This window comes from Eulemur rufifrons, chromosome 1 (assembly GCF_041146395.1).
Source record: "Eulemur rufifrons isolate Redbay chromosome 1, OSU_ERuf_1, whole genome shotgun sequence".
Classification (NCBI taxonomy): domain Eukaryota; kingdom Metazoa; phylum Chordata; class Mammalia; order Primates; family Lemuridae; genus Eulemur; species Eulemur rufifrons.
Genome location: NC_090983.1, coordinates 43,035,973 through 43,063,536, shown reverse-complemented (window position 1 = coordinate 43,063,536; position 27,564 = coordinate 43,035,973). Strand labels below are relative to the sequence as shown.

The 27,564-nt window shown below is 36.5% G+C and overlaps 1 protein-coding gene across 1 annotated transcript; it reads left to right on the top strand.

Moving 5' to 3' along the window:
* Positions 1 to 3,635: 3,635 nt before the first annotated feature.
* Positions 3,636 to 27,093, top strand: ZC3H15 (zinc finger CCCH-type containing 15). Its single transcript, XM_069469898.1, has 10 exons — positions 3,636 to 3,850; positions 13,723 to 13,824; positions 18,516 to 18,627; positions 19,291 to 19,443; positions 19,899 to 19,990; positions 21,623 to 21,805; positions 23,164 to 23,310; positions 23,475 to 23,576; positions 24,303 to 24,426; positions 26,268 to 27,093. Exons 1-10 carry the CDS (start codon positions 3,776 to 3,778, stop codon positions 26,456 to 26,458), a joined length of 1,281 nt encoding a protein of 426 aa, XP_069325999.1. The 5' UTR covers positions 3,636 to 3,775; the 3' UTR covers positions 26,459 to 27,093.
* Positions 27,094 to 27,564: the final 471 nt, after the last annotated feature.

Sequence of the window (27,564 nt, the reverse complement as noted above, 5' to 3'; positions counted from 1 at the left end):
TGAGAAGTAAAAACTAAGTAACAAGATAAAAAGCAGAGGTAATAGAACTGAGGAAGGCATGGAACCCCCATATTGAATGCAAAAAGACATGAGAAACCATCAGAAAATTATTACTAGGGAAATGATATGGTTGATTGGAATCATGGGAAATAATCTTAGCTTCAATGAAGCAAAAAATATTTGGAGATTGTACATCTTGATTTCTTGACAAATGCCATAATAACTATTATCATAATGGCACCAAGAAATATTTCAAATAGAATTACCCACTTAAGTCACCCACTTAAAAAAATTTTGTTAGTGTAGGTTGAAGTAAAAGTTTACAGTACTGAAATTCAAACTGACAAGGTAAAAGACATTTTACATGCTCTACCGAAACACTGGCTAATCTTTTATAATAGTGTATTTTGGAGGGGAAAATGTCTTAAAGAAGACTCCCTACATGTCAGAAGAATTTTTAAGCATTCAATATTTAAATCAAAATACTTTCTAATATGTACTGCCTCAACCCCTAAAATGGATCAGCAATTTATATGGCCAGTCAAATTACTCTCACCTTTAGGACATCAATTTATTTAGACAAACAATTATTCTTACTTCTGTTGACTACCGAACAGCATAGTTTGGTACTTTATCAGTCAGAATTTGTATTAGTTTGCTAGGGCTGCCATAACAAAGTACCATAGCATGGGTGGCTTAAACAACAAAAATTTATTTTCTCGTAATTCTGGAGGCTAGAAGTTCAAGATCAAGGTCTCAGCAGGGATGATTTTTTCTGAGGCTTCTCTCTATCTGCTGCTTCCTGGCTATGTCTCTTTCCTCTGTGCACATGCATCTCTACTTGTCTCTCTGTGTGTCAAAATTCCCTCTTCTTATAAGACCACCAGTCAGATTGGATTAGGGCCCATACAAACGGCCTCACTGTAACTTAATCATCTCTTGAAAGGTCCTATCTCCAAATACAAGCACAATGTGAGTTAATAGGGGCTAGGGCTCAAACATGAATTTGGGGGATCATAATTCAGCCCATAACAGAGTTCCTGGTTGCAAACAACTAAAACCAACTTTTAAGTAGAAAATGAATTTATTGGGACAATTGCTCACAGACTATATAGGAAGGCTGGAAAATCAGGCTTGGAAAACAAAAGCAGCAAGAGAAAACAGCAAAGAATGAAACTAAGGATTAACATGGATCCTGCCACAGGCTTGCCACCAGCCTACCACCACTGGCCTTGTAATACTTGTAATGACCTGAAAAACTCCTATACTCTTCCTGTGTCTTTGCCTTATTTTCTTGGAATCAAAAGCCCTAGGCACAGTGGGGAAATGGCGGGGAGAATCTACCTGCTCAATACTAAATTATGTACCTAGGATCTGGCTCTGGTGGGATAAGGAAGAGAGAGAAACTTTGTAGCTTTGCTTTCAAAGTGGAAATTTTAACTTAATGGGTAATCTCCCTTCCACTCCCCAACCATACACACAGGCAGGACTTTAGGATGCTGGCTAGCAATCAGTAATTTCTATTTCAATATTAAATCTACTGCCCTAATCTATTACATGTGATATAGTCTAATAGATGTAGTTAACAGAATTGCTATATACAATACAGTAAATTCACAGCCTGTCTACCAAATCAGCCCAGTCAGGTTTGGCACTATTTTTCTTTTATGATGGGCATTTACCCCAGGTTTAACTGTTCCCACTATTTCCTAAGGTATTTCACTTATCCTGACACCTGAGTTTATATCCTTGCTTTCCTGAGCATTGACTCTGTAACCCTTGGACTACACCTTCTAAGCTTTGTTTTGTGAAGTTTTAGTTTGAATTACAAAGACAGTAAAAATAGAAGTAGAAGGTATAAAATTTCCAGTCCTGCTTTCATTTGCCACAAAAAAGCATTTACCTTATTGAATTCAGTAAGTTGGGCTTCATTATTTCTAAAGTCTATGAAGAAATGAATGTATAAGGGGAACGGGCTATCAGAGCAGGTACTGTATTTAGAAATGTATATTTTCCATTTGAGGCAAGGAAGGATCTTTGCTCTCTACCTGGATTACACTTCAGGGAAGAAACAAAATCAAAGGTCAGAGAGAGGTAGAAGGGAGTTATGAAATAAGAACCCGCAGCTACTATTATAACAATATGAGATTCTAAATTCATTCTGACTTCCCCATATTTGTTATTGATAATTCAGTGCCTTCATAATAATAATTACCAATAAAATTCTTTAAAAAAAAACAAAAGCCCAAAACTTATCGTTGTGGGCACTAAAAAGAGGAAGTTAAGGCAACTACATTCCACCCCCACAAATCTTAAAGGAAGAGGATCCCTAAAGAATCAAATATAATACTGCATTCCTTGTCTTCTGACAAGAACTACGACAATAACAAAAAATAAGCAAGGATGAAAATAAGTAGAAGAGAGAAGAGTCCATTAACCTGCCATAGAACCCCAAATGAAGTCTACACACACCCACCATACTTGGGATTCATTGACATGTTACGTGGAAAGTTACTAAGCAAATAATCAACTGCATAATTAAGAAGGCCTGTGGTTTTCTCCCTATGCAAATTAATAAAAGATTAAAAAGTCTTATCTATACAAATAATTATTGGCTCCTCAGCGCTTCCTAACAGAGTTTAAACAATCATTTTTAAAAATAGCTATTGTTAAGATAATATTTTGGTTTGTACAAATACTAACATCAAGTACCTTTTCAAACACGATCTACTTTTGTAATGTTAGGTTACAGACACGGAGGCAGAAGTCAGACTGCCAAGGTTAGAATCCCTGGCTCAGCCCTTAAAATAACCTTGGGCATCTTTCTTCTTTTTTGTGCTTCGTCTATAAAATAGGAACAGTAACAATTCCCACCTAAGTGTTGTGATCAGTCAGTGAAATAATGTGAGTTAAGTCCAAGCAGTGTCTGGACTTACCAAGCACTTAAACTAAGCTCTAACTAAATTTAGCTCAAACTAAGTTTAGTTACTTTCACATTATAAAGTGGTTTTTAGGATTAATCATCTAGGCACTTTCCTAAAGACTTAAAATAACTTGATATACAACTTCAAAGAAATTCAAGTAGCCCCTTCTCAGGGACGCCATCCCTAGAGCTCTTCAAATGAAAGGAAATTTTTCTCATTTCTTCATAATCCTTCGTAGGAATCTGAAGCACGCTGCACTCGCGGGCCGTCCAGCCCTCCCTCACCAAGGCACAAAAACATAGCTGAGTAACCTGGCCCACGAAACAGCCCCAAGTTGCTAAGGCTGCTCGGTGGTCAATCAGGATGGGGATGGTACAGGCGACCATTAACTCGGCCGGCAGGAAAGTCTGTAGCTGAGGCGAAGATGGACAAAACAGCCGCCCATTCTCAGCGAGACCTGAGGACACCGAGAGAGCACAGACGCGCAGGGGCCTTAACCCGCCGGCCCAGATTCATTTTCAGGCCTGCAGCCACCCAGAAAAGGCTGGGTGGGTGTGCAACATCACGTGTGACGCGGACTCATTTTCCCACGTCCCATCCCTGCCCTCTCCTGGTGGGACGCAGCAAAAGCGCACGCGCAACTCCGCTTCCGGGTATCTCTCCTCACTACCCAAAATGCTCTGCGGCACCGACCTGTCGCAAAGGCCGCGTTAAGGGGGCGAATGAGCGACTCGCTTTCCGTGCGGTGCGGCGACAGCGGCCCTGGTCTTCCTCCGCCTCCTGCCGCAGGGCCTGATCCCCTGACGATATCCAGCTGCGCTTAACTGTGGCCGGTGTCATCTGTCTCCGCAATGCCCCCCAAGAAACAGGCTCAGGCCGGGGGCAGCAAAAAGGCGGAGCAGAAAAAGAAGGAGAAGATTATCGAAGTGAGTACCCACCCCCTCCCCCACTCACGCCGCGAGACCTCGGGGAAGCAGCCTCCCGGCTCCCGGCTCCCCGGGGCTCGCTCGCGTCTTCTGGGGCCACGTGTCCTTCCCTTTGGTCTGTATGGCCCACTGCCCCTTCACCAGCCCCCTGATGACGCTCGCTGCCTCTCATTGCTATAGTGACGTTGCTGGCGCCCCCGCACCTGGGCTTGGTTCTCCGCCCACACGCCCGCCCCTGCCTACCCGGCTGCGAAGTGACCCTCTGGGCCTGCCACAGGGTCTTGTTCTTCGGTAATCCTCTCAGAAGTAGAGATGTTTCTAGGGTTATGTTAAAAGAAATATGATGAGCGGGCTCGGGCCAGAGTCTTTCTGTTTCTTATTTCTTTACCCATTATCCAGGGGTAATACTAATTCTTTGGAGCCAACAAATTTCTATTTGGTGGCGTTTTTGATTCACCTCTAAACTGTTTAAAATCTCATTCTGTCAGGTCACAGCTCAGAATCTTGTACATAGATAGCGCTTGATATACATATTCTAAATTCGATTAAATAGAATAACCCTTTAAAAGAGAGTAGGTTTCAGTGTTACTAGCTGTGTTAAGTCCCATACCCCAATTTGGTTTTGATATATATTAGCACGTTGAGCTTGTAGCCAGCCCTTTAATGGCTGAGGAACGCTGTTGACGATCTAACATGTTCTGCACTTGTTTTCCAACGACTGCATCAGTGAGTTTCCTTAAGAGGTGAACCATATTGACATTACATAAACATATCATATAGCCCCCCACGAGGTATTTCTTCCCTCGATTTCTGCTATTATTCTTCCTCATAATTAAAATAAATAGTACCTCCTATACTTTGGATGTAATATGAAAAAGCCATGGCCGTTGTCGTGCATAAGGTGTATCTGAATAATGGACAGCTTTTTATGGAATACTTTTTATTAAAACATGACCAAAATAGGTATTGGGTGTTTTGAAATGACATCTTTTATAACTGATTATTGCTTTGTAATACTCAGTTACTACAGCCTTGAAAAATAGCATTGAAACCTCTCAGGGTTTTGTTTTACAAACCTAATCAGAACTTATCTTTGTCAAATTTCAAATAATTTTTTAAAGTCTCCTGATTTAAGTAAAATGCTTATGAAGAATTCTGGCAACCGTGGCCAACTTCCAACTCAAGCAGAACCTGTATTCTTACTGCTTATTTGTGCTATTTAAAACTGTTATGAAATACCTTACCCAAACAAAATGATTGTTAAATTCTCACACTCGCGTTTACTATCTCCTTTTTGAATCTGGAGTCCTGGCATTTAGGTTGATCTCTGGGGTTGGTGACCTGATGGCATTCAGTACTGTATAAACCAAGGATGTTTTAAAGATGTCATTTTACTTGTAAGTTTTCTGTACTTGAGATTGAGTTAATACAGTACACCATGATACAAACTAAAACTTCCATATAGATGTGAAATTAAGTGTTACATGACAATTTAAAGTACAGTTTATGCATTGTAGAGCTTTAACTATAGTTTGTTTTCTTCTTAATTGGTAGGACTGGTATTTTTCTTTTAAGGAATTGTACATGAAAGTTGTTTATAGTATCCCATCAACTCTAAAAATGATACATATGTTATGGTTCCATTCATCTTGGAACAAGATTATATTTAAGGTAAAGAGAACGAAACTTTAGTTTCGTTAATGAAGATAGCCCCAAAGAAAAATGCAAAATAAGATAACTATGTTCAATTGACAAAGAAAAATAGCCTAACAGGCTGGTGAAACTAAGCCTAGTTTTGTTTTTTCCATATTTAATATATACAATGGGCTTTTTAAAAATAATTTTCTTTTTCATTGAAGTGTAATTTATGTAAAATAAAATGCATCAATTTTAGATGTACAGTTCTGTTTTGATGAATTTATACACCCAGAAACTGCCACCCTAATTAAGACATGAAACAGGCCGGGCGCGGTGGCTCACGCCTGTAATCCTAGCACTCTGAGAGGCTGAGGCGGGTGGATCGCTCGAGGTCAGGAGTTCGAGACCAGCCTGAGCAAGAGTGAGACCCCCGTCTCTACTAAAAATAGAAAGAAATTATCTGGCCAACTAAAATATATATAGAAAAAATTAGCTGGGCATGGTGGTGCATGCCTGTAGTCCCAGCTACTCGGGAGGCTGAGGCAGTAGGATTGCTTAAGCCCAGGAGTTTGAGGTTGCTGTGAGCTAGGCTGATGCCACGGCACTCACTCTAGCCAGGGCAACAAAGTAACACTCTGTCTCAAAAAAAAAAAAAAAGACATGAAACATTTCCATCATCCTAATAAATGGGTTTTGTGCCTCTTTCTATTCAATTCTTTCTACATGGGCAGCCACTAATCTGTTTGCCACCATAGAATACCTTTTCTGCTCTAGGGATTGATATAAATGGATTTATACAGTCTGTGGCCTTTTGTGTCTTTTTTCCCCTTCATGCCACATAATGTTTTTAAAATCCATCCATGTTGTATCTGTCTAGTTTGTTCCTTATTGCTGAAAAGTATTCTTTTGTATAGGAATCATTACAATATGTGACCTTTAGTATTTCTCCTTTCTAGAGATGAAGAGACAAAAGAATTATAATTGAAGCTTGGAGAATGAACTCAGGATTCCAAAATGGGATAACGGCACTATGTATTAGGATCTTGGCAGCATACAAAATGGATTACTTTTGTAGCCAATGCAGTCATCTGTAGGGACCTTAACGTTGGGGCATAAACTTAGGTGGAACAAGAATGTCTTTATGACCTGTATAAATTAGGATTACAGGGTAGGCATCATTAGGGGATCTGGGTGGTGCGTCTGGGAAGGACTGGTCTTGACTTTACTGTCAGGAATTACTGTTGAGCTTCTTATTTTTGCTGAATATGCTTGCATTTTGCTTTATTGAGTTTTTCTCAGTGGTTCTTGAACCAAGAATGCAGTAATGTTGGGTGTATGTCTAGTTTTGAGGCCATTTCTTTCTGAAAGCTTGGCTTTGGGTATGGGTTCTTATTGAACAACATGTTCAAATCTTTCAATTGTTTCTCAGTGAACATAGTTCGTTTCCTTTGTTTTAATGTATCTAATGCTAGCCTTTAGGAAGGTCCTCTGAGCCTGACATCTTGTAATCTAGATGTGCTCCTTTGTTCAAGTCCAGAGATCTGATGAACTTTCTTTTAAAAAAAAGGTAGTAAAGTTTTGCAGACTCATGGATGTTGCACTGATGTTTGCTACTCCTAGAGAGGTACAACAATGTTGTGAATTGCAGTGTTAATTTGTGAAATTAGATATATAGAGAATACTCTATTGTTCAGCCTGGTTAGGAAATGATACATTCTGCTTTATTAAATACTGTAGGCAACTTTTTTTTAAGCTTTTCTAAAGACCCAAAGCATGTCTCAATGACTGTTGCAACTGGAGAAGGAGAGGTAGCATAGGCTTAGCTCCCAGCTCACCGATCAAGTTTCATCCAGAAGAGCACTTTATCAATTTTTGTGTAGATTTGTAAAATTTCAACTAAAAGCGGTCATTACCAAAACATTTAAAAGCTAAAGTAAAATATATTTTATGACAGACTCATAATGAACATAATTGACACCTGGTTCAAACTGGTTATTGATCTCTGTAATTTTTTTGTTTTGGAATAAATACTTCTTTATAGTCTATTTTGACAGGTAAAGACTAACTTATTTCAAAGTCTTGTTAGCTTTGGAAGGTTTTATAGATACATAACCTGAAATTCTAAGTTGTTCAGAATTAATAGTACTGCATATACATTTAAGCAGCACTTTTCAGTAGACTTTAAAATAAATGGTTGCCCTACGGACCTCTTCCGTCTTCTGTACCTCTGTTGCTTCGCTTGCCGCCACCGTGGAAAAACAACAACATGCAGTTTTTGAGAATGCTAAATAAAGCAAGTAAAAAGAGGCTTTGGGTACCATAATTTAATGACTTTCAGCTTTGAGTACCAGCTTTGGAGTCAGGTAGACCCAGGTTTGAGTCCCATGTTTCAGATTGCTAACTCTGTAGTTTTAGACAAGTTATATGGTCTGTCTGAACCACAAGTCTCATCTGCAAAATGCAGCTAATTGCCATGTTATTAATAGTACAGAGCTAAGAACTATTTAGGGGAAATAAACACAGACTCACCTGCACTGTCTATATGGTGCTTACCTCTTGCCCATTTGAAATAATTTCTTTATATTGCCTTTATTTTTTTCTTTTCTCCTTTCTTCCCTCTTTTCTTTCCCTTCTTCCCCCCCAAACTTTATGAATTCGTTTGTATTAATATTTTTTTCCTGAAATGAGTATATCAAAGAGGATTATGGTTCTGCTAGACATTAACACATTAGTGGCAAATGGCATATCCATTTGCTTTCTTGTAGCTAAATATAGAGTAACAAATTGAAGTCTGCATTGAGCTGTAGAAGGTTGATTATAGAAAAGGGAAAATAATCTTTGGATTTAGGACAAGCAAATAAAGGATATCCAGCTAAGGACTTGTAGCAGGAAAGTAATATTAAGGACCTATACAGACAGGATCCAGGTGTGTAAAGGATGGAGAAAGAGAAATTGGTTGTCAGTGAAGAACTTCAGCCAACAGCCAAGGTCAACTGTTGATTGCTTGAAGCTGGTTTAATAAGTTGCAGAATATCTATTGCATGGATGGACAACAAAAATACATTAGACAAGTATGTTTAGGGGAAAGCTAAAGATGTAAAACACTGCTAGCCTCTGCTTACCCTAATGTCCCCAGAAGTAGACCCTAGTTATGTTAAAGCACTATTCAGTGTTGCCCTGCTCTCCCACTGCCTCTTTTTTCCCCCCCCTGAACATTTTACTTAAGTAGCGGGGCGTGGGGCGCATTTTAGAAGACAATTTTTCCACGGAGGTGAGGGTGGTAGAGCTCTGCAGCCTAGTCCCTAACATGCAGCCCAGGGGTTGGGGACCACAGATTTAAGGGGGGGGGGGTTTAAGAGAGTTTTAAGTGAAGTTCTGGAATTCACTGAGTGTTAAGGCTCTTGAAGCCTCAGGGAGCTTTTCTTACTGCCTGCTTTGTAAACTCCTTTGTATTCGTTTCCCAAGTTGTCTTCTGAAACATACACACACAAAGTTCCTTCCCTATAACCTAACTTTTGGGACCTTACTTATCCAATGAGGACCACTGTTCCCCTAATTTTAACCATGACTTGGGATTGACTGTAACCTCCTCTTTTTCCATCTCATAATTCAGGTTAATGTTTGGGTAAGGTCTGTCCTAAGCTCAAGAAAGAGAGAATAAGCCTTTTTGAAGTATTCCAAATTGCAAACCATCCTATTATCAAGAGATAGTGTTGGTGTCCCAGATCCACAATGTGGTATCTAGGAAGCTTTTTGTGCACCAGCCAGCCCAATAACTTAACGAGGTTTCTCTGGGAAGTAGTTTTTCGTGGTGGAAAGAAAAAGAAATTTGCTTAGAGTTAATTATACCTTAGTTCATATGTCATCTGTCACTTAATACTTACTGGGCCAGACACAGTTCTCAGGATTTTGGGGAAAAGGAGAGAAGAGAGACATACCAGCCATCTACAGGTGATAAAAATTACATAGCTCCTCTAATTCTGTCAGTGGTATATGCATTATTACCCTTTTTAAAAATTACAGAAACAAGCACAGAGATTAATAACTTTCCCAAGGTTACTAAACTGGCAGATGGCAGAGCCAGGGATTCAAACTCAGGAAATCCAGCTCCACAGTCCTTGCTGTCAACCACCGTGCTATATACTGTCTCTCTTGAGTTAAATGTTTTAGCTTTCAGAACAACCCTAAGGGGTTAGAGTGAGACCCACTTTATAAATAAAAAACTGGCAAAGAGAGTAATTTACCCAGCTCTGTTTGGGATTAGAACCTAGGCAGTCTGACTCCAGTCTTACTCTTAAATCTTTATGCTGTACAGCCAGCCCCTTATTAGCAATTTAACTTCAAATGAATTGTTGACTGTTCCTGAGTTTCTGTATCGACATTTACAGAATGAGATAATGGTATATTATAGGATTGTTTTGAGGATTTATTGAAGTATATATTCAGGAGTTTATGTTTAGTGAATGCTAAATAAATAAGTATCCCTTTTCTCTGTGGAAAAAAATTTTCTGAGCTCTTAACCTAATTAAAGACTTTTAAAACAGAACTCATTCATTATCTCTTTAAACTGGTTAATTATGTGCTAAAGCAGTGTAACTAAACCTGAAAATTTTTTTTCTTCTGGGATCTGGAGCTTATACACCTTTACCAGAAATTGCTATTGTTAATACTTTCTTTTCTAACTGGCCAGGTCCCCCTAGTTTCTTTCCTAAGTCTTTATATGTCAGTCTCTAGTTTGCTATTTGGCCTTGTTTATTCATTCTTTGCTGCTTCTCCATAGTTGCATATGGGGCATAGGTTCAACCCCAGTTTATTCTTCTCTGGCAAAGTATCTGTAGATGCTGTTGCACTTTAATCCTGACCATATTTTTAGTTAGAATTTCCTTTCCCTCTCATGAGAGCTCACTTGTTGTAAAAGGAAAGTATGGCATTTTTATACTTGGTTGCTACTCTGTGATCATCTCTCTCCATATGTCACATTACCCTTGAGCATCTTTCCTTGGGATTGGGTTATGTTAAACCTCCTTTTCTGTAAAAACAAGGGAAGCTATCCATACATTGCAGAGAATTTCAATTTGTATGTGCTTCCTGCTACCTTCTTTCATATACATAGGCTATAAAAAATTCATGTAGAATTTTGAACTATCATGTTTAGGATAGTAGGACATGAGGCAGGCATTTACATAGGGGAAAGCAAAGTTTTGGTATATGGATAGATATAGATGTCACGGATAAAGAGATACTTCCTAATGAGAAAGAGCCTTTTAGCAGCAAAAACCTATTGAGCTTTTTGATCTTAAGAATATTGAAAAATCTTTTATTGGTTTTGAAATGCTGTAAAGATTACATCGTGTTGGATGTTTTCAGATACAAATTCTCTCAATACTGTTGTTTTCCATTTCCAGCTTGTCCAAATAGGTGGTATTCTTTGTCTGTAATACTTTCTTCTCATTACCCTTTCCCTTTCTGTAGAATTAAAATGGTCACCTAATTTATTTCATACTACATGCCTCTCAGGGTTTTTTGGTTTTGGTTTTGGTTTTGGTTTTTGTAATAGCTAGAGTCTGTCACAGTTGTCCGGGCTGGGTGCAGCGTTATGATCATAGCCCCACTGCAGCTTCGATTTCCTGGGCTCAAGCAGTCCTACTGCCTCAGCCTCCTGAGTAGCAAGGACTACAGGTGCGTGCCATCTCGCCTGGCTGGGTTTTTTTTGTTTTTTAATTTATTTTTTGTAGAAATGGGTTCTCACTGTATTGCACAGGCTGGTCTAGAACTTCTGGCCTCCAGCAATTCTCCCCTACTTGAGTCTACCAAAGTGCTGGTGAGATTTTTGCCTCAAGCCACAGTGCCTGACCCCAGATTACTTTTCCTTTTTGCCTCTTATCCTCATTGAAACCACCCATAAACAACCAGAATAAGAAAGAAATACAAATCCTGTTTTGAAATTAGGAGACATTTATAATTTGGAACCTGAGCATGTGAAGATTGACAGTGGATGGATGAGTTGGTAACTGATTTAGTAGAGCAGAGTGTTCAGGACTGAGTGCCTGCCTAGGAGTGTGCCGGTGAGAAGCAAGTAAATTTGCTCTGCAAAATTCTGGAAAAACTCAATAATGGGAGGCACTAGGTAATGTTGAAGGTGAGAGGCTGAAAATTGGGGGTTAAAAGTGTTAGAAGTAGCTAATAATTCTTACCTACTACAACTCAGCCAGGTGACTATTTCTGTAAGAAACAGGAGGTGTATTCTCTGCACGGGTTGGGGGGTCAGCAGGCCTCTCTGGTTCTGGAACACTAGGCACAGAGGAAGTTGAAGGACTTAAAACGTGGGCCTGAAAATGGCCGCTAAGGGGTCTGCAGTAAACTAAGAGACCCCTTCTCCCACCTGTTCTTTTCTCCTGTCTTGTAGCCAGATCTTTTGTCTTCCCAGCTAGAAGACCCTTCTCCAGAGAAGCAGAAAAGATGGGGGGTGGGGGGGGAAAGATGTCAAATTTCAGTATTTGGTGGTTTCCTGTCAGGTTTGCCACCCATTCACCTTAAGGTAAAGCTCACTAGTCAAGCCTGCTTTGTTAGTTTCTTAGGGCTGCTGTAATAAATGACTGCAAACTGTGTCACTTAAAACAACAGAAATTTATTCTCCCACAATTATGTTGGCTAGAAATCTGAAATTAAGGTGTCAGCAAGGCCATGCTCCTTCTGAAGGCCGTAGGGAAGAATTCTTCCTTGCCTTTTCCTAGTTTTTGGTGGTATCTCACAATCCTTGTCATTCTTAGGCTTATAGCTCTAGTGTATTTCAGTCTGTCTTCACATTGCTTTCTCTTTGTGTCTTTGTGTCATTGCGTCTTACGTAGACAGTAGTCGTTGGATTTAGGGCCCACCCTAATCTAGTATGACCTCACCTTAACTCCTTACATCTGTAAAGACCTATTTCCAATTTAAGTCACATTTAAGTTTAGGTGGACTTGAATTTGGGGGACTTCATTCAACCCACTACAGCTCCCCACACATAGACTTGTGCATACTTGTGCAATGGCTTCTAAATGTTTGGTACTACATACTTATTAAATATGAATAGATAACCAAGGATCACCATTTAGTGCCTAGCACATAATAAGCATTCCATAACTGATAGCTGGTATTATATTAATAGTATTGCCAAATTATTATATTAATGATATTCCAAATTTAATAAAGTGTTGCTTTTTAGTTATTATATTTCAATTTTAATGTTTCCATATTGGCAACACCTAGGAATGTGTACAATTGTGTAGTCTGATCTCTTTATTAAATTTGTTTTTGAGAGGACAACTTTATTACCCAAAAAAACAGTTCAGAAGTTAATTTGTCGGCCGGGCGTGGTGGCTCACGCCTGTAATCCTAGCACTCTGGGAGGCCGAGGTGGGCGGATCGTTTGAGCTCAGGAGTTCGAGACCAGCCTGAGCAAGAGCGAGACCCCACCTCTACTAAAAATAGAAAGAAATTATATGGACAGCTAAAAATATATATAGAAAAAATTAGCCGGGCATGGTGGCGCATGCCTGTAGTCCCAGCTACTCGGGAGGCTGAGACAGGAGGATCACTTGAGCTCAGGAGTTTGAGGTTGCTGTGAGCTAGGCTGACGCCACGGCACTCACTCTAGCCTGGGCAACAGAGTGAGACTCTGTCTCAAAAAAAAAAAAAAAAAAAAAAAAAAAAAAGAAGTTAATTTGTCTTCTTCCTCTTATGCACTATTCACCAAAGTGTGTTCAGTAACATATATGCCATCAGAATACTCTGATAAAAATGCATTCTGAGGTAAAAGAAGATTTGGAAGTGCTGCATACTATATCCCCTCTGATAGAGGCTGTATTTTATGCTTAAGAATTAAGAGCCCTATTTAATCAAGCATTTTCCTAAACTTATTTGACTGTAGGACTTCTTATTCCAGTTGTAACAACTCTGCACATTCCATAGAACTGATATTTCAAAATGCACTTTTGCACTTTTGCAAAAGTATCACAGAGCAATAAGTTTAATGATGATAGTTAAAAGTGTGTATTGAATCATAAAGAATCTGGATGGTGTTTTGAGGTCATATATTGCCTTAACGTGATATTTTAGTATTTCGTATGTCTTTATATATAGCATAAGGAAGAATACTTTTCTTATCAATAAATAAAAGAATGATTTTTAGATGTCATTAGAAAATAGATATTAATATAAAGTGTTAAGATATTTCTATGCTTTTTCTCAATTAGGACAAAACTTTTGGTTTAAAGAATAAGAAAGGAGCGAAGCAACAAAAGTTTATCAAGGCTGTCACACATCAAGTTAAATTTGGTCAACAAAATCCACGTCAGGTAAATAATTTAAGTGTTTGTATTTTCTTCTCCTGGATGTAATATTATATGGCATCTGTTACAGGTAAAAGTATTTGGTATTGTATTTCAAAATGAAATCCTACTCTAAATGTATTTTGCATCTTGCCTTACTCAGCAGTACCTCTTGAATATTCCTCCAAGTCATTTTGATACAGCTCTCATTTATTCTGATAATGGCTGCATACTATTCTACAGTATGAGTATGTTATACCCATCCATTTCACTATTCATAAGTGATCACTTTGTTTCCAACTTTCTGACACTAAGAACACTTCTACAAGAAATATGCTTGTACATGTGTTCTTACATGTGTTTGTGCTTTTCTTTCTGTTACATAAATTATGTGCTAACAGACTTTCTAGATCAAGGGAAATGGGTTTTTAATTTTAATACATTTGTCCAATCACTTTCCTTAGAGGCTTTAATGCTGAACATTTTCATTTACAGTGCGTAAGTAATAGGTTCTTAAGTTCTTTTTAATGCTTTGGAGTCTGGTAAGTATAAAGTGATATCTTATTGTTAGATTGTTTCCCTCACTACTAAAAGAGTATCTTCTCCTATACTTGTTAGTTGTTTGAGTTTGCACTTCTATGACTTGCCTATTCAAATCCTTGCTTTTTTGGTTGTTTGTCTTTTTCTTGTTGGTTTATGACAGGTACCTTTTGTAATGTTTTGCCATGCAACAATTTTTAGTTTTTGTATATATGGTTTTATATTGCCAGATATATTGCTAGCTTTTTCAAAATGTGGTTAAAAGATCTCCCCTGCCACTGGATTATGCCTGTTTTCCCTAGATTTTTAAAAATTATTTTATTTTCACAGTCTAAAACTTGTCATATATATTTTATTTTATATGTCATTAAGTTTGTTTTTTTTTTTTTAATATAAATAGCCACATACACCAGCGTCATTTATCCCACTGAATTGAAATACCACTATTGACATGCAGTCATGCTTTGCTTAAGGACAGGGGTACATTCTAGAGAAATATACCATTAGGCAATTTCTTCATTGTGTGAATATCATAGAGTCTACTGACACAAACCTAGATACTACAGCTTACTACACATATAGGCTGTATGGTATAGCCTGTTACTCCTAGACTACACACCTATATACAGTGTGTTACTGTACTGAATATTATAGGCAATTGTAACACAATGATAAATATTTGTGTATCTAAACATACTTAAATGTAGAAAAGGTACAGTAAAAAATGGTATCATAATCTTATGGGACCACTGTCATGTATGTACTCTTGTCATTGACCTAAACATCATTACTTAGCACATAATTGTATATTAAAGTCTCAAATATGTTAAGATCTATTTCTAGATTCTCTTTTCTGTTCTATTTATTGTCTGTCCCGAAACCAATATTACACTGATTTTTATTATAGTGGCCTAGTGATATATCCTGTTAGCTATTAAGGCAAGTCCTTTCTCTGAAATGTTACTACTTTTCTATTTTTCTTGGCTGTTCTGAGACATTTATTCTTCCATATGAATTTGGAAGTTATTTTATCTATTGGCAACTCATTAAAAAATAATAATACCCCATCAGTTTCTTTAGACTTCGCATTCCTTAACATTTTATAGACATGGATTTTTTTAAAAAATATTTTTTTTCCACCACTTCTCTTCTTTTCCTTGACTTCTGGAAACACTTCTTTGTAATGTAGGAGAGAAGAATTTCTGAATTTTTTTCATCTGAAAATATCAGAATATATGTGAGATGGTTGACCCCTGTCTGAAACAAGTTTTTCTTACTTGTGCTAGCTACAAATCAATACCCTAACACTTTCCTTACACACACACACACACACACACACACATCTCCACCCCATACCCACCCCCAGCTTGATTTTAAAGCCAAAGACTATTGCTCTTCCAAGTTGTTGATTTAATACCCTGGTTTAATAAAAATTAATGCTCAAATCTTGGAGTCACATAGACTAAGGTATGAATCCCCCTATCTTTTTTATTACATGATCTTAAATTATTTAGTGCCACTGGTCTTTATCTGTATAATGGAAGTGCAGTTATCCTTGTAGAGTTCCTCTGGTGGTTAAATGAAAAGATAATGTAAATCTTCTAATGAATATTGGTATGTAAGAAGAGTTCACTTTCTTTACTTAGCTCCTTTTTCAAGCCTGTTTTCTCTTCTTCAACTTTTTCTTCCAGTGGGAAGTATTTTGAGTGGTGATTTAGACTTCATAGATAAAATTTGTGATAGTATTTAGGTTTGATAGTATGTCTAATACTATGTTTTTGATACTTATTTGGGTAACTGGGCTTTTATCTGTGAACGTGGAGTACCTAACTACCATTATATGAAAACTCTGGAAATGAGCATGTTAGAGCTGGACATGAGGTGTCCTGCCCTAGGCCCTGTGCTGTAGTAGACAACCATACTCTGTGTCTTCTCCAGATGTATATCTCCACAGGTAAAGGAGTCGAACCAAGGGCATGTACCTCCCCTAGATTTTGCACCACCCCTCCTCACAACAGTTCTGAACCAGCTTTCAGGGCCTGCAAAGGCCTCTTCCCCATGCCCATTTCCATCTTGAGTACAGTGTGCTGCCAATGTGCTTGAGGCGGCAAAAGAAGGGTGTGTGCTAGGAGTGTGAACAGAGCCTGGATCCATAACATTTCCTCCCCTGCACCTTCCACCTCTCCCTACATACAAGGTGGGATGAAACTAGGGGTAAGAAGAGGGAGAGAAGCCAGGGGCTGACTCTTATGTTACTGCCATGCTTCAATGTGGAACTCCATGGAGCCTGGGCATTTTAAATTTGAACCCATCCTTCCAGGTCATAAGATATATTTGTCAAGTGGGATTACAAACCACCTTTTATTCAACATTAGCTTGATTTATAACTTTTAAATATTTAAACAAATGGTTTGTAGGCCTCCATTCTACTCTTGCTTTGTGGTCCACAAATGTTTGAGAGGGGCCCAGTGAACAAAGGATATTTTTATTAGAAATAAAGTGACTTAAATTTTTTCTTTTTAAAACATTTTTCTGTTTAAACAAATCCAACATATGGTCAAAGTTAGGATTTGGGATGTCTTTGACCTAATTATAGCATCTGGCCATTCCTTTCCTAAAATTTCCTCCGTCTTGAGTCCTTTTTTGTCCTGGTTTTCTGCCTACTTTGATATTTCTAGGTCTCTTTTTAATAAGGGCTTTTTAGGTTCTGTTGACCCATTTAATATTGATATTCTTCAAGGAATTGTTCTGGCACTTTTTTATGCTGTCCTTGAATAATTTCATACACATCCAAAGTTTTAATCAGTTATTATCTGTAAGCTGCTGGGTCTAAAACCTATCTCAAACCACACCTTCTCTGGTTTCAGTGAAATGAATATCTATGTCCAGCTTCCTTCAAAATAGCTCCACCCAGATGCTCTGTAAGCATCTTTTACTCAGTATGTCCAAAACTGAGCTCATCTCTACCTCCTACCCTGAAACCTGTTTCTCCTGTGTTCCCTGTCTTGTTTAACAACACTAACCATACATACGATAATCCTAGACGACTCCTCCTTTATACTTCATGTTCAATAAATCATTTAGTCATATCACTTCTGCCTCCTAAAGAATTGTCTGTGTCTTGTTTTCTCCATCCTCACCTCTAATGTCTATTTTAAGTTCTTGTGTTTTCTTGCCTGCAGCAATTACAACAGCCTCTTGCTTTCATTCTTGGTTTCCTGGCCCATCCTCCACAAAGCTGCCAACATGATCTTTATAAAATACGTCATCTTGTCACTGGCTTACTTTAAACACTTGAGTCAAACCTTGTCGCCTACTGATACAGTCCAAACTTCTTATTGATATTTCTCATACTTTGTTTCTCTTGTCCCTGTAACTTTATATTGCCTGGCTCTTTCTGCATTTCTTTTCTTGCCCATCAGAAGAACTTATCCATAAGGTTATCAACTCAATTTAATTTTCTTAGGCATATGGGCATTTGTTCCCAGAGCACCATGTTTTATATAGTTGTTGACATGTCTGTCTTCCCACTAGATTCTGAGCTTCTTTAAATAAGCATCTTTGTCTTTTCATCTTTGTATTTCCTGTCATCTAACATAGGACCTGACATATAAATGTTTGGATGAATCCTCTAATCATATTAGGTATGTAAATTATGTGCCTGGAACTATGTTATGTGCCATGTTTTTTGTTTTGTTTAATCTTTTACATTGACCTAACCCAGTGTTTTTCCACAAGAGCACTATAGGTATTTGGGGTGGTACAATTCATTGTTGTGTGGGACTGTACATTTCTGGGTGTTTGTATCTCTGTCTTCAGGATGCACCCATACATTTCTGGGGTGGCTTGTTTTCACAGGAAGAATATCCCAGGTGAAAACCATTTGCTAAAAATGCTGGGCATGTAGTAAGTGCTTAATAAATGCTTGTTGCCATAAGCTTTTAAATATGCTTTTAACTAGGCATGGTACCACTTAATAGACCAAAAAAATTCATTACAAAGTTTAATAGTTTAACCACAACATTTAATATTGGAAGGCCATTGTAACACTGATAATAAGATGTAAGGATTACATACATATAAATATACAAATGTCTTCGTTACGTTAATGATTACTGTGTATCAAAAACAATTTTGTAAACAGTCAAATTTACATTTTAAACCTGGGAATATTATAGGTAGCACAGAGTGAAGCTGAAAAGAAATTGAAGAAAGATGACAAGAAGAAAGAATTGCAGGAACTAAATGAGCTGTTCAAACCTGTAGTTGCTGCTCAAAAAATAAGTAAAGGTAAACTTTAAATTTCAGTGGTGTTATTTTTATCAAATGTAATTTATGCTAAAAACTCCAGATTTGTTTTGATGTTTATTTTTTTAGATTATATGCCAATTGTGTTTGCTATGAAAATGGTACTCCCTTTGTCAGAATTATATCAGTGGCTTGCTTATGGTTTCTGTATGTGTGTGTGCAGCTTTGTCGTTGGACAACTGTAACTCCAGCCATTAGCCCCACACCTAAGGCACAATTAACAATTTAGACAGTCTACTAGTTGGTTTACAGTATTCGATTTTTGGTAGTAGCCAAGGGAAAGCTATAGTTGTATAAACTGTAAGTCCCAAATTTGGGGCAATTTTCCTTCATTTATATTGTTTCTCGTTTGCCTCCTGTCTCATTGACACCAACTAGACAGGTAACTATGGAATAACCTATGTATTTGTTTGGTTTCCCCCCACCACCTTTTTTAGTAAAAAATAAAAGAAACAAATATAGATATAAAATGCTACAGAAAGAACTTTAAAGAAATGTCTTACCAATCACCTTTAAGTGATATTTTCCTCTCACGTCAGCGTATAGAAAATAACAGTTTAACCAGAAGTAATTATATTTCAGATACAAGCTATACTTTATGGTCCGGCAGATTATAATACAAATACCATATGCCATTTGACATAGGTGCAGATCCCAAATCTGTAGTATGTGCATTCTTCAAGCAAGGACAGTGTACTAAAGGAGATAAGTGTAAGTTTTCTCATGACTTGACTCTGGAGAGAAAATGTGAAAAGAGAAGTGTTTACATTGATGCAAGAGATGAAGAACTTGAAAAAGGTATTTTATTTTATTTTATTTATTTTTTTTTTTTTTTAGCATTCTCTTGAAAATAAATGCCTATTGCTTTTGGTTTGCTACTAAGATATTTAGTAACTTAAAGAGCATTTCAATCTTAGTAGGACTGTGTTTACAAAGAATGATTAACTGGGTTTGTTATTTTTTATAACATCTAAGTTACTTATACCCTTTGTTTAAGTAAATGAAGATAGTTAAAAAACAGAGATTTATTTTGGATTTGTCTATCACCTTTTCCTCCAGTATTACCTTCTCATTTGCTTAAACTTCTTAGGAAGCTTTGGTGAATAATCTCACAACACTGTTTATTCCTATATTTGGTGTTCTAAAGAAAAATGTGTTAGGCCACAATAATGTTCCTGTCTGTTTAAGAAAATGTGTCATGGCAGCAGTAGATAAAATTACAGTACTTAATCTTCATATCTCTTTTTATTTAGATACTATGGATAATTGGGATGAGAAAAAGCTGGAAGAAGTAGTAAACAAGAAGCACGGTGAGGCGGAAAAGAAAAAACCAAAAACTCAAATAGTATGTCCTTTTCTTGAATTGAGTTGCTGTGATATTTATCATTAGGGAGAATTATGTGGCAAGGTATTTGCTGCTGTTTTCTACTGGATTATTCTTTAAGTTATTGGAAAATTTCATTTCATCAAAATAAGGTGCATCGAGCTTTATTTTGGAATTTACAAGTTATGTTTTACAAAATTAGATTCTTATTCAAAAATAGTCTTTGAAAACCATGTGATCAAAGTCCTTTAGATGTCATTTTCTGAGGTAATCTTACGTTTTAAAATATGAATGAACACAGTCACATTCAGATAAGAATTCTTTCCTTATTTTTAAGCATAATGAGTGGAAAGAGGCCTGTTAAAATAACCCATTTAATAACTTTATTTGGTTTTAATAATAGGGAGCACTTTTTAAATTACAATTATTTAATAATTGTATTAAATAATTAATGCACCATAATAATAGGGAGCATTTTTTAAATTACAAGGTTAAAAATATTATTATATTTGAGTTTCAAAATGAATTTTTGGTAGGTAGTAGCTCTAGTGTTACAGGAAATGTACCCTTAAAAATTGGTTCCCTATTTCTCAGATTCTGCATTTATGTTGACATATTTATTTATAGTGCAATTACAGTAAAAAATTTTGCTTTACTAGAAAAATTCTAATTACTGGTTTCACACGTTCGATATTTTGGAGGGGATAAGAATACTGTTTTTTAGTTAAAGTTTCCTAACTTGCAAAGCTTATTACCTGAGTCTTCTATAATACTGTTTTGTCTTGCACTCATTCATGTTTTAAAGGGTCACTGTCCTTTGTGTTCCTTTTGTACCTTGCTCCCTTTGACTCAGATACTAGAAATTGCCTATAATGTCAGGTAATTCAAATAGTGTTTATGTTATTACTGCATGTGATCAGTTTTTAGGAAGGATCAAACCAAAAGAAAATCATTGATTTTATTTTTTATACCCATTTATATATTCTGGCTGGGCGCGGTGGCTCACGCCTGTAATCCTAGCACTCTGGGAGGCCGAGGTGGGCGGATTGTTTGAGCTCAGGAGTTCGAGACCAGCCTGAGCAAGAGTGAGACCCCATCTCTACTAAAAATAGAAAGAAATTATATGGAAAGCTAAAAATACATATAGGAAAAAAAATTAGCCGGGCATGGTGGTGCATGCCTGTAGTCCCAGCTACTCGGGAGGCTGAGACAGGAGGATCGCTTGAGCTCAGGAGTTTGAGGTTGCTGTGAGCTAGGCTGACGCCACGGCACTCACTCTAGCCTGGGCAACAGAGTGAGACTCTGTCTCAAAAAAATAAATAAATAAAAAATAAAATAAAATAAAAAATATACCCATTTATATATTCTGATTTATTTAAAAATCAGACTTCGGGATTATATTTACAAAGGCTAACTGAAACTAGTCCTTTTTGAATTCAGAATTTAGAACAATGTCTAAAATGGAAGCTTAATGTAGATCCTCTCTAAGGGAATTTGCCATTGTATTAAGTATCTTAAGATACATTTTTATGTGCATTTCTGCACATAAGGGTGCAGGATGTGAATAGAATGTAATTGTTCCATATACTTAAGCATTTACCTTGGAAATGGCCTATACTGAGCCACTACTTGTGAATAATATTGTCTCTGTAGGTATGCAAGCATTTCCTTGAAGCTATTGAAAACAACAAGTATGGCTGGTTTTGGGTATGCCCTGGAGGGGGTGATATTTGCATGTATCGTCATGCACTTCCTCCTGGATTTGTGTTGAAAAAAGATAAAAAGAAAGAAGAGAAAGAAGATGAAATTTCATTAGAAGATCTAATTGAAAGAGAGGTAACTAGTCTCTTCCTACCATAAAAAATCTTCCTACCATAAAAAATCACAATAAAAAGTATTTATTGTGAAATTCTAATATTTACCACTTGGGGGCAACAGCATGTTGTTTATGAAAGGGAAAAAAATATGACCTTTCCCAAAGTTGCCCTGCTTTAATTGTTCTCGTATGTCTAAAATGTAAACCTAGTCATAAACAACCAATAATGACATTAATTTTAGGATTATGAAACAGTTTTTTAAGTACTAGCTACTGGCATGTCAAATTGTTTCCAAAAGATTGAGGTATTAAAAATGCTTAGTTCTCAGATTGATTGAACTTGTAGTTTTAAATTTTTTCTCTGGTGTCTTTTTATTGCACCATTGTATTGGTCACTAACATATGTATGAAAGGAGACAACGCCACTCCAATTTTTCAATTACACACTTTATTATTATCCCTGGATACAAAACACTCACTCTGCTGATAGAGGGGAATAGGTCTGATTGAAGAGGCTCTTTGGTACTCATGTTTGGTTCAGCACAAAAGACAGTTTCATTCTGTGACTTAGCAGATACAGCTACTGCAGGTGACATGAAAATGTTAAGATTATTGGAAATGTTACATTTAGGGCTTTATATTTCAAACTGTATCCATTTTTCCTCATCTTGGATAATCTAAATATGTGTGGAATAAAATGCCTAATGTTGGGATTATGCACACTTTTTCTTAAGTGAACATAACATTTGGTATCTCCCACAGGATACATTATACTATAATAGAAAATGTAGACTTTGGAATCAGGTATATTTGGGATTTTTTGTATATTAGTTCAACACTTGTTTGCCATTAATCTTTGCTAAATTTACCATTAGCTTTCATTTGCTTATTTGTGGAGATCAATGAGTTAGCATATATGTATAAAGCATTTAACATAGCATACCTGGCAGATGTTCAGCAAATATTTATTTTTCTATATATTCACTACCTGATTATTGGCCCAGAGGAGCAGGTGGTGGGTTTTTTTGGTTCATTTTGTTTTCTCATCTCCTGAGGAAGACAAATGAAATTTAGATATTGTTATAGTGATTTTTATATTTATTGTTTTCAGCAGTTGGTTCATGGTAACAATTTCTCATGACAAATTAGTTTTACTCACCTTCAATGCTAAGAAATCTAGCTCAGAACAATATATTTTAAATGTTTGTATCTCTGGGTACTTCTGCTCACTGCCATGTAAATTAAAAATAAATTAGTTTATTCCAAATTTAATGTCTTCAGGGTAATCATAGTAGTTTTTGTTGGTTTAAAGGAAAGCTGCTACTAATCATTATTATAGAAGACTTTTGGGGAAAAAACTCACTCTTTATCTTTGCAGCGTTCTGCCCTAGGTCCAAATGTTACCAAAATCACTCTAGAATCTTTTCTTGCATGGAAGAAAAGGAAAAGACAAGAAAAGATTGATAAACTTGAACAAGATATGGAAAGAAGGAAAGCCGACTTCAAAGCAGGGAAAGCGCTAGTGGTATGTCCTAGATCACCCAAATTGATTTTTTTATTCTTTCTTCCATTTTTAATTTCTGTGTTATGCAGGATTTTGTCCTTATTTAATCATGTGTATGTCTAAAATCATTGACCAAGGAATGTTTGAATTTTGTCCTGAGTTGGTATATTTATGTATCTGAATAGATCAGTGGCCGAGAGGTGTTTGAATTTCGTCCTGAACTGGTCAATGATGATGATGAGGAAGCAGATGATACCCGCTATACCCAGGGAACGGGTGGTGATGAGGTAAGAGGAAGCTTCTGTGCCTCATCTTCTTATGTTAATTAAAATAAACAATAGAGAAAGAATAGAGCAGCATGGCTAAGAGCCACCAATACTGAAGCCAGTGTACCTCAGTTGAAATGCTTGCTCCAACCTACTTCCTCTAGGCCCTTCACCCTCATCTGTAGTATGGACATAATGACAATCCCTGCATCAGAGGGTGCTTACAAAATTAAATGAGTTTATGAATTTATATTTATAGTTTTTAATAGAACTTCAGGCAGTTCCTTATATATGGTTAAGTGCTATATGTATTAGCTGTAAAAAATATATTGTATCTCCCCTCTGAAACAAAAAGAAAGTCTTTTGTTTAATATTTTGTACAAAAACAACAGTCATGGGACGGGTACTAATTAAAATATTCAGAGTAGGGAGCATGAGACAATAGCACAGTCATTTGGTTGTTGGTAAATTTAGTAATGGCACATAACTTTTCATTTTTTGTGTAGTTATAAAATTCTGGCCTCTGAGTTGAAAGAGAATATCATACTTTACATGTCAGAGGATGAAGTTTTGCAGAAGATGTTACTATTCTTTTTTCAAGAAGTTTGGCAAAGGGTTTTGACAATAGATGATCTTGTGTTTTTACTTGGCATCAGTGATGATTTTTTCGTTAAGATAAATGTCAGGGTACTATTTATGAAAATTGTACTTATTTGTAACAACTTTCTTCTCTGTTTGTTGTTAAAGGTTGATGATTCAGTGAGCATAAATGACATAGACTTAAGCCTGTATATCCCAAGAGATGTAGATGAAACAGGTATTACTGTAGCCAGTCTTGAAAGATTCAGCACATATACTTCAGATAAAGATGGTAAGTATACTATTTTTTGTATAATGTTAAGAACTAGGAAACTATCTAAATGGGGTTAGACCAGGCTTGGCAAAGTCAGATAGCTGCAGGTACCAGTCTGGAACATAAATGTGTGGTTCGGCCATATATGAAAGTAATAGTGAATAGTAGAGGCTGTACACATTAGTAAGTAGCTAAGTATATATTGAAACCATTAGCTGAAACTACAAGGGGACAGAAATGAATTTGGAGATATAGCTGATGAATTGAGTTTGGGACATCAGAAGTTTGAGATTTTTGTGTGTGTGTGGTTATCAGAAGTGGCATCGTCTAGAATATTGTGTGGACTTTTACAGGAGAAAACAGTTTAAAAGTCATCTGCATTGGTAGCTGAGAGTGAATGAGCTCACCCAGACACAGTACATAGAGAACATTCTACAACACACTGCAAACTGTTTTAGGGTAGGCAAAACAGGAAATGCTTAGGAAAGACACTGAGAAGATCAGAGAAAAATTAAGAAACAAGAGTTTCAGAAAGATCAAGTTGGTTGAGAATTACAAGTAAGTTATTAGTTGCAATTAAGAAAGGAGTTGTAGAAATAGGGTGCCAGTTTTCATCGAGACTGCATTTGAGGAATGAGGAGAAAAATGAGTACAGACCATTCACTCCTAACTTTGAGGGAAAAGACATGGTCGGGGAATGGCGTATTAGGATATGGGAAACCTAAATATATCTGTAGGCCAGAGAAAAAGGACCTGGTAAAAGAGGAAAATATTGAAGATGAAAGGGCATTAATTATAGAAGCAAGATCTGGAAGTATAAATAATGAGTTAAGTGTGAGAATGGAGTGAAGGCTGTCTAGGTATATTTGGAGATGAGGATTGCTGGTATAATTTATGTCTAATTGTGCCTTGAGTGAGGGGTTGGAAGAGAGGGGAGGTAAAAGTTTAGCATGCTTGCTATGGGAGAAAAAGGCAGAAGGAATACTAATTAAGGTAAAAACTGAGAGAGAAACGGGTAAGCCTTATTTTTACTGTAAAAGCACACAAGTTATAACTTGTAAAACTGGCCTGCCCTCCCAAGATTTGAGAATGCTGTCAGACTATTTATTGTCTTGCCAGTATTCTGATTGATTTATTTGCTCCTTTTAAAGAAGGGTTTTGGTGACAATAGGCACAATTGCAAATACTTCAGAGGTTATAATCCTCAAGACTTTGTTATCAGAAATGTTTGAAATAGCTAAAATATAAATTAGACTTTTAAAAATTGTCTTTGTGTAAACGTTGATGTCATTGAACAAGAAAAGGCAGCATTTTTGTTTTCTCAATCAGTTTTAGTCTATAAGGAAAAGTAGCTGTATAGCATTAGGTTCTTTTTTTTAACAATTTGATTACATGGTGAAATTTTTCTGTCACACTCACAGCATTACAACTAGTGTAATGTAAATACTACTTCAAAAACCAAGTAGCTACTTATATTACAAACATTTTTTCGTAACATAACCATTTATTCATATTCAAAAAGTATATTATGTAGAAATTGACTATTTAAAAACGTAATTGCTAGGTCATGTAGGAAACAGAGTTGTAGAAGATTGATCCTGCCTTCAGGTATAAACCATTAAATGGTCAAATGTTTACAGTAAGAAAGATTATTTTATAGTGGTATAGATAATTGCTACAAATAAGCTCAGAAAGAGACAGAGCAGTTCTTGTTGGAGTAATTCCAGGGAAGGCTTTCATGGAAAAAGGATAAGAGGAAGTGCAGTATCAAGTCTGTGCTATCAGTTACTTATAGAATAGTGTTTTCTGCTTTTAGGCTTTATTGATTTCTTTCTTTTCTTTTTTTTTTTTTTTTTTAGAAAATAAATTAAGTGAAGCCTCTGGAGGTCGGGCTGAAAATGGTGAAAGAAGTGATTTGGAAGAGGACAACGAAGGTGAGGGACAAGAAAATGGAGCCATCGATGCTGTTCCTGTTGATGAAAACCTTTTTACTGGAGAAGATCTGGATGAACTAGAAGAAGAATTAAACACACTTGATTTAGAAGAATGACATCAGACAAGTCAATGAAAAAATTGTCAGCTCGGCATGAGTTGAAATTGACTATATTAATTTTTTTCTGCCTAGAATGAACAGGATGTTTATTTCCCATGCTGATTCTAGAGGGCTTAGCCTCCTCCAAAAAAAAAAAAAGGAATACTCTCCCTACGTCTTCTCTCTGACTTTGGCTACATCTCATAGTAAGTTCAGAGTAGTTCATGATAAATTAAAAATATAATGGTTATTGCAGAAAATGATTGATTGTTGTAACTGTCATTCAAGTAGAACTGTAACTGCTTTTCCAGCTTTTGGTTTTCATTGGGCATGTGTTATTACCAAGAATAACATAAATTTACATTTATAATACCCTTCATTTGACACAGTTTTTAATGAGTGATTTAATTTCTTTTGTATTTATATGTTTAAAAGACTGCCTAAAACAAGAGCCGCTGTACTTCATAAAAGGAAACTGCATATGCAGATTAAGTATTGTATATGTTTGGGCAATTAGATGGGTGTTTAAAATGGAACTACTTTTATCTGACAGAATCAGCTACGATGCCCTGTGTTAAACTGTTTAAAAGTTTTCCCTCTTCTTCTCTGCCAATAAAGTTGTAAATAAAGACCATCATACATTAAAATCCAAATATGGGCCTTTTTTTTTTTTTTTAAGCTTTTCTATGAAAATTTTAACATTTCTAGCTTGAGGATTTTAACTGAATGTCTGTTGTAGTATTACACAAGGCATAGTTCCCTTAATACTTATTTATAGAACCATTTAGAGTACTAACAGTACTACTATGAGTTTAATAACACTAATACTTAGCTTCCAAAAAGAGACTGTAGGTGAAGTTATCTGAAAAGGTAATTTCTGAATTGATCCATCAACCTAATTAAATGTCGCCTACAATTGAACCAAATACTACTTAAAAATCATTTTTGGGATCCATGGTGTTAAAATAGCATACACCAACATATGATTACTCTGCTTGGAAGAGTATAAACAAATTCACCAGAAAACTTTGGGCTGTGAGGGTCTTTTGCACTGAGATCCCCTGAGAAATTAGGGTGATAATACATTTAAAATGGACATAATTTGCTAATGACATATATGGTAA